This window comes from Cervus elaphus, chromosome 1 (genome assembly GCF_910594005.1).
Source record: "Cervus elaphus chromosome 1, mCerEla1.1, whole genome shotgun sequence".
NCBI lineage: Eukaryota > Metazoa > Chordata > Mammalia > Artiodactyla > Cervidae > Cervus > Cervus elaphus.
The window spans coordinates 64372788-64385066 of NC_057815.1; the positions used below are offsets into that span (position 1 = coordinate 64372788).

General features: G+C 40.7%; 1 protein-coding gene across 1 annotated transcript; it reads left to right on the forward strand.

The window, feature by feature from the left end:
* Positions 1-7362: 7362 nt before the first annotated feature.
* LOC122703524 (olfactory receptor 51I2-like) lies at positions 7363-8340 on the forward strand. The gene has a single exon (XM_043917865.1). The coding sequence runs from the start codon at positions 7378-7380 to the stop codon at positions 8338-8340; it is 963 nt and encodes a 320-aa protein (XP_043773800.1). The 5' UTR covers positions 7363-7377.
* The last annotated feature ends 3939 nt before the right edge of the window (positions 8341-12279 follow it).

Here is a 12279-nt window from a genome sequence, read left to right on the forward strand (position 1 = left end):
TGACTTCACATACTTAAAGACATTGTAAAAAAAAAAAAAAAAAAAAGATTGAAGTGCCAACTAAAATCTCCTACAGATGTGATAGCAGGGATGAGCCTAGAGAGGATGTTTCTAGCCCTCTTCTCCACAAATCAGGTGCTCAATAATATAACTTTCCAACCAAAAATACATATTTTGCACATTTTCCATTGCCCAGGAAAGACTAAGCTGAGACTATCCTCTGTGGCCTGTGGCCAGGATGTCCCTGAGGAGCAGCAGCTCAAGGTACCAGGTATAAAGTAGGCTCTTAGTTGCAGAGATTTTCTGGGCTCCTTCAGAATGAGGAACAGTAGAAAAGGCTGCAATGACAAGCAGGGTGAGTAACTTGGGGCCCAGATACAACCCTTGCTACACATGTTATTTAGTAGGACGGGGCCCTGGTTAGAGAGTCTGGGATGCCCTCTTGATCAGCTGCTTTCATGTGGAAGAGCCAATGAGATGGAGAATGAGCACATGTCAAGAGCAGGAAGAAAAGGAAGGAGGCCAGCCTTCCCAGAAATGCCAGGTCCACATCCATACCCCTCCCCCTCCCAGGTAGGGAAAAGGAAGTGGAAGAGACTACTTTCCTGCAGCATAGAGACTGTCTAATTCAGATAATTATGCAGAAACCCCGACTCTGTGTCCAAGCAGATTAGTACCTTTTTATTTTTCTAAGTAAGGAATCAATATAAGTGTATCTTAATATTCCACCCCAGAGAGCATCCTGTGGGTGATCTGAATATTTGCTTGCTGTCTCAATTCTCTCTATGAGATTTGTCTTTCCCATGTTTTCTGAGTAAGAAAAAACTCTTAGAAGAGCAGGCTTAAATAATGCAAAATTGTTACACCATAGCATTAGATAGCACCTCCATCATGTCACATAATTATCATGTTTATTTCTCTCTTTTTCTGGTAGGAAAAAAAAAGCACTTGACTTTTTTCGGGAGGGGGGGGTATATAGTTGTTTTATAGTATTGTGTTGGTTTCTACTGTACAATGAAGTGAATCAGTTTTATGTTTGCCCTCGATTTTATGCCTCCCACCCACACCCCCTCATTCAACCCCTCTGGGTCACCACAGAGCACTGAGCTGAGGCCCCTGTGCTGTACTGTAGATATACGCCCCCCAAGTCCACATGGCCATACTGTATGTCTGGATCTCTACTCCTGCCCTGAAAATAGGTTCATCTGTACCTTTTTTCTAGATTCCACATATATGCGTTAACATATATTTGTTTTTCACTTTCTTACTTCACTCTGTATGACAAACTGTAGGTCCATCCACATATCTGCAAATGACCCAGTGTCACTTCTTTTTATGACTGAGAAATATTCCATCATATGTATGTACCACATCTTCTTTATCCATTCATCTATCAATGGACATTTAGGTTGATTCCATGTCCTGGCTATTGTAAATAGTGCTGCAATGAATATTGGACTGCGTGTGTCTTTTTGAATAATGGTTTTCTCTGGGTATATACCCAGTAGTGGTATTGCTGGGTCATAGGGTAGTTCTATTTTCAGTTTTTTAAGGAATATGCATGCTGTTCTCCATAGTGGCTGTATTAACATACATTCTCATCAAGTGCAGGAGGTTTCCCTTTTCTCCACATCCTATCTAGAATTTATTGTTTGTAGATGTTTTGAAGATGGCCATTCTGACCAGTGTGAGGTGATGCTTCACTGTAGTTTTTATCTGCATTTCTCTAATAATTAGTGATGTTGAGCGTGTCTCTTGGCCATCTGTATGCACTTGATTTTGAGTGCAAGTAAAGAAAGTTTGGTGTATTCAACCTTTTGCTTCTAGGCTATTTGACTTTCCCAGACACACGGAGTCAGAAGATAACAGAATCCTAGAGTGCTAAAGTGGAAAGGATGGAATTCCTCAGGGGAAAGCTATAATTTAAAATATCCTTGACCTTTTAGTGTCCTGGAGATAATAATAGAAGACCAAACCTGGTCTGATTCCAGGTTAAAGTGGTTTATTTTAAAATTCTGAACCACATGGGAAGCACAAAACATATCAATCCAACTTGGCTACTAAAATAGGCATTTTAGTAAAATAAGAGTGGGAAAAAAAGCCTTCCATTTTTTTTTTTAAACACAGGGAATCTTTTCCAATATTAGACTCCTCATAACACTAATATACACAAAAAGCAGGTAAAAAGATCATTATCTGGATATAAGGGAGAAATTGACTTGGTTGTACATGAGTTGCTCATAATTTTTGGCAATTTTCCTTAAGGGGTATACTATAATTTTAACCCCTTAAGCTCTAAACTTCTTGTAATGTTCAGCTTAAGTTACCATTTGGATCCTGCTACCACAGCCAAAAGTAATGTTGTTGCTACTGCTAAGTCACATCAGTTGAGTCCAACTCTGTGCAAGCCCATAGACGGCAGCCCACCAGACTCCTCCATCCCTGGGATTCTCCAGGCAAGAATACTGGAGTGGGTTGCCATTTCCTTCTCCAATGCATGCATGCATGCTAAGTCACTTCAGTTGTGTCTGACTCTATGCGACCCCATGGACAACAGCCCACCAGGCTCCTCTGTCCACAGGATTCTCTAGGCAAGAATACTGGAGTGGGTTGCCATTTCCTTCTCCAAAATTAATCCTCAGATTCCTTCAAATTAAATGGAGAGCTGACACATTCTATTTTGATTTGTGCTGCCAATGACAAAGAGTATCTCCTGGATTGATCCTAAGCAAATCCAAATGAAATTAGTTAATAATACCTATTAATTGTATTAATCTGAAGAAACCACTGATCTTTACTATATACAAAGTGTATAGTTCAAGTTGTGAACATATGGACCTTTGAGATGCTATGTTAACGGACTGAGTGAAGAAGAGCTGGGTAATAAAACTACTGTCTTCATTCATTTATTCATTTTCTTGTTCACTTATTGATTATCCCTGAAAAAAGAAAGAGGATAGAAATTTATGAAATCATCAAAATCAGAACAGTGAGATGGAATAAGAGCTGAAGAAATATGCCTGGGATTAGTGAAGAGAAAAGCAAAACCAAGGAGATAATTAGCACAATAAAAGGCAAATGACTTTATAAGAAGGATCTAAAGGGTCACAGCATTTCCCCTGCTTAGAGGAAAGGCTAAAAGAGTTTTGCCAAGAGAACACACTGGTCATAGCAAACACCCTCTTCCAACAACACAGGAGATGACTCTACACATGGACATCACCAGATGGTCAATACCAAAATCAGAATGATTACATGCTTTGCAGCCAAAGATGGAGAACCTCTATACATTCAGCAAAAACAGCACCGGGATCATGAACTCAGATCATGGACTAGATCATGGCTCAGATCATAAAACTCCTTATTGCAACATTCAAATTTAAATTGAAGAAAGTAGGGAAAACCACTAGACCATTCAAGTATGACCTAAATCAAATCACTTATGCTTATACAGTGGAAGTGACAAATAGATTCAAGAGATTAGATCTAATAGACAGAGTGCCTGAAGAACTATGGACAGAGGTTCATGACATTCTACAGGAGGCAGTGATCAAGACCATCCCCAAGAAAAAGAAATGCAAAAAGGCAAAATGATTGTCTGAGGAGGCCTTACAAATAGCTGAGAAAAGAAAAGATGCGAAAGGCAAAGGAGAAAAGGAAAAATATACCCATTTGAATGCAAAGTTCCAAAGAATAGCAAGGAGAGATAAGAAAGCCTTACCTCAGTGATCAGTGCAAAGAAATAGAGGAAAACAATATAGAGGAATTGGAGGAAACAAATAGAGAAAACAAATAGAGGAAAACAAAAGTGACTAGAGATTGCTTCAAGAAAATTAGAGCTACCAAGGGAACAATTCATGCACAGATGGGCACAATATAGGACAGAAATGGTATGGACCTAACAGCATCAGAAGATATTAAGAGGTGGCAAGAATACACAGAAAAGTTATACAAAAAAAAGATCTTAATGACCTAGACAGCCACGATGGTGTGATCACTCATCTAGAGCCAGACATCCTGGAATGTGAAGTCAAGTGGGCCTTAGGAAGACTCACTAGGAACAAAGCTAGCAGAGGTGATGAAATTCCAGTTGAGCTATTTCAAATCCTAAAAGGTGATGCTGTGAAAGTGCTGTACTCAATATGCCAGCAAATTTGAAAACCTCAGCAGTGGCCACAGGACTGGGAAAGGTCAATTTTCATTCCAATCCCAAAGAAAGGCAATGCCAAAGGATGTTCAAACTGCAGCACAATTGCACTCATCTCATATGCTAGCAAAATAATGCTCAAAATTCTCCAAGCTAGGCTTCAACAGTATGTGAACCAAGAACTTCCAGATGTTCAAGCTGGATTTAGAAAAGGCAGAGGAACTAGGGATCAAATTGCCAACATCCATTAGATCATAGAAAAAGCAAGAGATTTCCAGAAAAACATGTATTTCTGTTTTATTGATTACCCCAAAGCCTTTGACTGCGTGGATCACAACAAACTATGGATAATTCTGAAAGAGATGGGAATACCAGACCACCTTACCTGCCTTCTGAGAAATCCATGTGCAGGTCAAGAAGCAACAGTTAGAACTGGACATGCAACAACAAACTGGTTCCAAACAGGAAAGAAGTATGTCAAGGGTGTACATTGTCACCCTGTTTATTTAACTTATACGCAGAGTACATCATCGAAAATGCTGGGCTGGATGAAGCACAAGCTGGAATCAAGATTGCCGGGAGAAAAATCAATAATCTCAGGTATGCATGTGACACCACACATATGGCAGACAGCAAAGAGGAACTAAAAAGCCTCTTGATAAAGGCAAAAGAGGAGAGTGAAAAGGCTGGCTTGAAACTCAACATTCAAAAAACTAAGATCATGGCATCCAGTTCCATCACTTCATGACAAATAGATGGGGAAACAATGGAAATAGTGACAGACTTTATTTTTTGGAGAGTCCAAAATCACTGCAGATGGTAACTGCTACCATGAAATTGAAAGACGCTTGCTCCATAGAAGAAAAGCTTTGACAAACCTAGACTGCATATTAAAAAGCAGAGACATTGCTTTGCTGACAAAGGTCCATCAAGTCAAAACTATGGTTTCTCCAGGAGTCATGTATGGATGTGAGAGTTGGACTATAAAGAAAGCTGAGCACTGAGGAATTGATGCTTTTGAACTATGGTGTTGAAGAAGACTCTCGAGAGTCCCTTGGACTGCAAGGAGATCAAACCAGTCCATCCTAAAGGAGATCAGTCCTGGGTGTTCATTGGAAGGACTGATGCTAAAGCTGAAGCTCCAACACTTTGGCCACCTGATGTGAAGAACTGACTCGTTGGAAAAGACCCTGATGCTGGGAAAGATTGAAACTGGGAGGAGAAGGGGATGACAGAGGAAGAGATGATTGGATGGCATCACTGACTTGAGGGACATGAGTTTGACCGAGCTCCGGGAGTTTTTGATGGACAGGGAGGCCTGGCATGCTGCAGTCTATGGGATCGCAAAGAGTCAGACACAACTTAGCGACTGAACTGAACTGAAACAGTCACAGAGAAATGGCAAGATTTTTGGAGAAACAGGAAAGGGTTTCATTTCCAGAACCTCAATCTTATCACCATGGAACATCAGCAGAGAACAAGCTCTTCTTGATAATCTGATCCTGCCAGCCCCACACTTAACAAATCTCCAGTATCTAGTACAGCCAATACAGGAGGTTTAAGATTGTTTAAAGTGTGTAAGCCAAATAGACCTGAATTTTAATTTGGATTCATTTCTGGCACAGCCTAGAGAAACTCTTTAAGCCTCTCCTTCCAGTTTTATTTTTTATTATTATTGTCATTTTTATTATTTGTTTAAAATATACAGTAATACTTGCATCATTTTTTGAGACTGAGTGGTATTATTTACTAATACACAAGAGAGTAGAATGTCTAATATCTGGAAGACAAGAGGTATCCAATAACTGATGAATTAGAAAACGTGTTTCCCCAAAGTCAACCTAGAGGGGAGGGATGGGGAGGGAGATGGGAGGGAGGTTAAAAGGGAAGGGATATATGTATACCTATGGCTGATTCATGTTGTGGTTTGACATAAAACAACAAAATTCTGTAAAACAAGTATCCTTCAATTTAAAAAATAAATAAAAATTTAAAATAAAAAAGGAAAAATGCTATAAAAATTTTTAAGATAAAATTTTTAAAATATAAAATGTGTTAGTTTCAAACAAAAAGAAAATTTATTTCCCCAAAATCAGAAACTAAACTGACATTTCTAGGACAGATCCCACTGAATCCTCAATGAGCCTAAATTTATGTCTTTCATTCATGTCTTCAATTGGCTTCTGTGGAAATTCTAACTTGGAGAAGAAAACCTTTGGTCTCATCCTCCTGCAGCTGTGGCCCTCCCAGCTAGGGCTGAGATCAGTGCTGAGAGATGACAAGGAGGTCATTCAAGGACAAATCAAGTCCTCTTGATGAGTGTGCTAAGAGGCTGAACAAAAGATTTAGCTGGTATTCTAAACATTATGGGGAACGCTCAGTAAATGGAGTGAGAAAATGATTCCTACAAAGCAATGTGTAGCCTGGATTGCAGGGGCATTTAAAGACCCAGGCAGATATTCTCTGGGCAAGGCAGAGACGGACCCCAAGTATCTAAGTGTTCTCAGTGACCTAGTGAGAATCAAGTGTCTCTTCATTTACCAAAACTTCCCTTGTACTTAACAGTCTAGATATTAATCATTATGGATCTTGATTAGAAGGCAACGTCCTAGGATTTGTACTCAGACCCTCCAAACACAAGAAGATCCCAAGTTCTAATAGTTTTAATAATTCAGGAAGAAGCTGCAGCTTTCTCTTTCTTTGTTGGACTTCAGAATTTCTCCTTTCACTTTAGATAAAATATTTCCCTTCTCTATCTATCAGCAAAGTAATTATGAGAGCACATGTGATAACTATGTGAATCTTTTAAAATTCTGCAAAAAAGAATGAGCATGAGCATTTAAAATGTCCTTTATATATTCAAGAGTGCTAACACACATCACTTTGTTTAAAGAAAACACTGGAAGTAAGGGTGGAAATAGTATAAAATTTACATTTATTAAAAACTAAATCTTAAATCTATTTCAGTCATTTATTTTCTGGTAATCATAGAGAACTTATACTATCTCCTAAATGGTATATTTGCTTTCATGACATATAGGTTGTTATATGTACATTCTTGGAACAGTTAATAATACAAAGTAAAAGCTGAGAAATGGAAAATAATTAATGAAAGAGCCTACACAGTATAAATAAATCTCTTCCTAATTATAGGTGTATAGTCAATGTCTTTGTGTCTGCCCAGATTGAAAAGGTCACAAATTTCTGAAGACCTCAACTGCCTTCCCAAGATGCTTGCTTCCTGGTCCTTTGCCAACATCTCCTTCTTCCAGCCACCTGCTTTCCTGATGATTGGCATCCCAGGCCTGGAGGCTGTTCATGGCTGGATCTCCATCCTCTTCTCCTCCATGTATGCTGCAGCCCTCACTGGAAACTGCCTGATCCTCTTGGCCGTGAGGAGGACCCCCAGCCTGCACCAGCCCATGTACTACTTCCTGTCCATGCTGGCCCTCAACGACGTGGGCCTCACCTTGTCCACAATGCCCACCACGCTGGCTGTGCTCTGGTTTGACCATAGGCTCATCGGCTTCAATGCCTGTCTGGTCCAATTATTCTTTCTCCACTCCTTCTCCGTGGTGGAGTCCTCAGTGCTCTTGGCCATGTCGTTTGACCGCTTTGTGGCCATCTCCAACCCCCTGCGCTATGCCTCTGTCCTCACAAACAGTGTCATCATCAGGATTGGGCTGGCCATTGTGGCTCGCGCCACTGTGTCCCTCTTTCCAGGGCCCTTCTTACTAAAGAGACTGAACTTTTGTCCTGGCAAGATCCTCCTGTCCCACTCATTCTGTTTCCATGCAGATGTCATGAAAAGAGCCTGTGCTGACATTACTGTCAATATCATTTATGGGCTGTATGTGGTTCTGTCCACAGTGGGTTTTGACTCCTTGCTTATTGTGCTGTCCTATACTCTTATTCTTCATACAGTGATGAGCCTGGCCTCTCCCAGGGAGCGTATCCGGGCCCTCAACACTTGTGTTTCTCATATTTTGGCTGTTCTGGTTTTCTACATCCCAGTCATAGGTGTGTCCATGATCCACCGTTTTGGGAGACACCTTCCCCCCATAGTACACGCCCTTGTCGCCTACGTGTACCTGGTGGTGCCCCCTGTGCTGAACCCCATCATCTACAGTGTCAAGTCCAGGCCCATCAGGGAGGCCATGCTGTGGGTGCTGAGGAGGAAATGCCAGAGTTGATGATGCCAGATGCCTGCAAGATCGGGGGCCTTGAAAAAAGTTTGGTAAATCAAAATTTCAACTCCTGGATAGATCAAGTCCCACCATGGCACTGTTTGTGGCATCTGGGAAGAGATGATTGATAATCACGGGAAACTTTCATTTATTTATTTATTCTCTCATTATTTCACATACATTTTTTCAGTGCTAACTTTTTTCTGGTCCTATGCTAAGTACAAGGAATACAGAAATGATTTATAAATGGTCTTTCCCTTCAAACATCTCACCTTTGAATATACATAAAAATTACACATGTAAAAATGTTTAAGTAAGTGTACGTGCTCAGCTGTGTCTGACTCTGCAACCCTGTAGAGTTGCAGAGTCACTATAGCCCACCAGGCACAGTGGTAAAGAATCCTCCTGCCAATGTAAGAGACATGGGTTCAACCCCTATATTGGGAAGATTCCCTAGAAAAGGATGGCAACCCACTCCAGTATTCTTGCCTGGAGAACCCCATGGACAGAGGAACCTGGTTTGTCATAGCTTTTCTTCCAAGGAACAAGCGTCTTTAATTCTGTGGCTGCAGTCACCACCTGCAGCAATTTTGTAGCCCAAGAAAGTCTGTAGCCCAGACTTTGTTACAATAAAGTCTTCCCCCGTTTCCATTTTTTCCCCATCTATTTGCCATGAAGTGATGGGACAGGATTCCATGATCTAAGTTTTTTGAGTGCTGTTTTAAACCAGCTTTCTGCCATTAGGATGGCATCATCTGCATATCTGAGATTATTGATATTTCTCCCAGCAATATTGGTTCCAGCTTGTGATTCATCCAGCCCAGCATTTGGCATAGAAGTTAAATAAGCAGGGTGACAATATATAGCTTTGACATACTCCTTTCCCAATTTGGAACCAGTCCGTTGTTCCATGTCCAGTTCTGTTTCTTCTTGACCTACATACACTAAGGAGTATGGGTAAAGTGGTCTGGTATTCCCTCTCAAAACTGACATCCTGTTATGCACCTGATAAACAGGTCAAATGATTACTTTCAAGTGTATAAGTGCTCTCTCTAAAATCCGAGGAAAACTAATAGGTTCTGTGCCTCTTTGGAGGAAGTAGGAAGAACAAGGTGAAGTAATTTGCCCTTTACCTTGGAGAGGGTAGGCTGACAGGACACAGAGCACTGAACCTGTAAAAGCTTCACTGATGGGTCTGGCTGCCTAATATTTGAGCACTTTGTCTCCCACTCTATGAGATGCAAATGTCTTTTTTTATATATAATTATTATTATATATATTTATATATACAATATATTTATATATTTAATATATTAAATATATATTTAATATAATTAATTATATATAATTATTTTAATGATAGCCTTAGCCTATGGATAACCAGAATTGTGGTTGGACCAGCCGTTGGGGTTCTTATTACTTTTTCAAGATTTTTTAAAGGTTTTCTTGAATTTGTTACAATATTGTTTCTGTTTTATGCTTTGGCATTTTTGGCCACAATGCAAGTGGGATCTTTGCTCCCCAACCAGGGGTCGAACCCACACCCCCTACATTGGAAGGTGAAGTGTTAACCACTGGACCACTAGGGAAGTCCCCTATGTACCTATGTTTTATGAGGATATTCAGAGGACTTACCACTTCCTGGTCTCTTCTCCAAAACCTTGGCCAGTGATCTTAATATCCATGCCCAAATATCATGCTCCTTCAGTTCTTGAAAGTTCTTTTGGTGAAAAGCATTTTTCCTTCTGTGACATAAGCATTCCTTTTTTCCTCATGACCTACTTCTGAGTGTTCAGTTTAGTTAATGGTCACAAGTAATGTTATCTCTGTGTTGGCTAACTCTGCCTCTTTCCAGCAAAGAGAAAGATATTCTTTTTAAAATGATGTGTACAGCACAGCTGGGCCCCTGAATCATCAAAACCTGTTGAAAGCAAGTTTTACAGAGGGCTGGGGTAGATAACCAGAGAGTCTCTACATTTCGGAGAGTTCGGATGGCTCATATCTCTAATTGATCAGGGTTTCCCTTTCTCTTGAAAGCTCCCTTCAGCCTCCTCCATCTTTCTTACCCTCTCATAACATGCTCCAATCCCAGGGGTGAAGCACAGCAGAAAAAATTTCTCTGTGACCCAAAGCCTGATATCCCTAGAGATGGGCTGCATTCCCCTGAAGCAGCATAAAAGGGGAGTGTCTTGGCTGCAGAGTTTTCCTGGGTTTATGTAAGAAGTGGCACAACAAAACAGCCTGGGGAAGCAGCCAGGGTAAGTAGCCAGGGCCCAGACTCAGAACCTTCTTTGTGTCCAGAGTCCTGGAGGACACTTCTGTTACCTTCCCCTCTCCTCCTTCAAAATAAGAGTTAAATGGAGATAAGTGACAGAAGGCAGAGGTAGCAGAGAAATATGGAGACTGGAGTACTGAGTACCCTCAGTGGTAGTTTCATATTCTGCATAAGGTAAAGGTCAAGGATAATCTCTTCCTGTGGCTCCTGGATTAGCTCAGAGAAGGCCTCAAAATCCCAGGCTCTGTTTCTAAGACTGACGTCTATATTGGTGATCCAGAGTGGTAATGGTTAAGGGTACCAAAATCTCTTCTGGGCTACCATTCTAGAAAAATAGAAAGATGCATGCTTGGCAACACACAAGCATAGTATGCAAATTACTCTAGTGACTTTCATTCATTCACTTGTTTATCACAGCAACCAAATTCCCAAGATATACCATACATTGTGCTGAGTAGATCCTTATGAATATAAATCAGAATTGCTATTCTTGGGAGGCTCAAGCTAGCTGAGAGGAGAGAGAAATCAGAAATCACCAGGTAAATGACTGAATGATTGAAAGTGACTTCTAATAGATGTGAATGAAGAAACAGAAGGGAGGGGAAAAAAATGGCTGGGCATGTGGAGGGTTGTTTAGCAAAAACAAAAGTTTAGGAGCATGAGAACCTTAGGTAAGGAGAATCAGAGGGGGAAAAAACAATAAAAGGAAGAGGTAGGAAAGCGAAAAACAAATCTATCTTAGGAACACTGGGTCTTGCAATCATAGAATGCCAGAATTAGAAAGATAATCTGTCTCAGTTCCCTGATTTTACAGATGAGGAAATTGAGGATCACGAGGAGAAACTGACAGATCTTTAGCAAGCCTGGTACCACATGCAGTCTGTGGCAAACAGTGCAGTTTATTTCGAACAACAAGGTATGTGACAAACAGAATTAAGATTAGATCATTCAATGCTGTATCCTCACTAGAAACTTGACTTCTCCAAGCCTCAGTGTCTTCATTGATATATATGGGAAAAGTTAGATATATCCCACCATGTGGCTTCAGAATGGGGGGAATTCATTGTTCATCATAACTTGACTGATTTCTAATCTGTGCCATACATAACCAGCACAACTCAATGATATAGTGGCATAGCTCTAATTCTCTACATTAAAATAAATTGGAATGCATCGTATCTGCTGTATGCTGTGTGATAGTGTTTCTCTACCAATTACAAAGCACGGAGACAGAACCGAGGGTCTCTGCTCCTGTGGTTGCCCCAGAGATTCTGAAGCCCTGAAGGGATGTACACCCACGTGACAGTACAGAGCTCCAGCCAAAGGCACTGGTGGACTGGCCTAGAGAATGATTAAGAGGTTCCGTGGTGTAGAGATACACCAATTTCAGTGTGGAAAGGAAAATTAGGAAAACTGAACTGATTGAAGTAGCTTGAGAAATCTGCCAGGGGAGGAGGTGGTCGTGTAGGTAAGAGAAATGATACCAGCCAAGCAGCCACCCTAAGAAACTATAAAGGAAATGATGAGATTATGAGCTATTGAATTAGGGACTGAATTAGAGGAAGGAGAGCACAGATGTAAGGCCTATTGGGCAGATAGAGGAAGCTGGTGAAAGGACATCCATCAGCTTTAATTCTAGGCAGATTATCCAATAGTAAGGTTGTAAGTAC

Coding starts and splice junctions, on each gene's coding strand:
- LOC122703524 (XM_043917865.1), top strand. CDS start 7,378: ATGCTTGCTTCCTGGTCCTTTGCCAACATCTCCTTCTTCCAGCCACCT.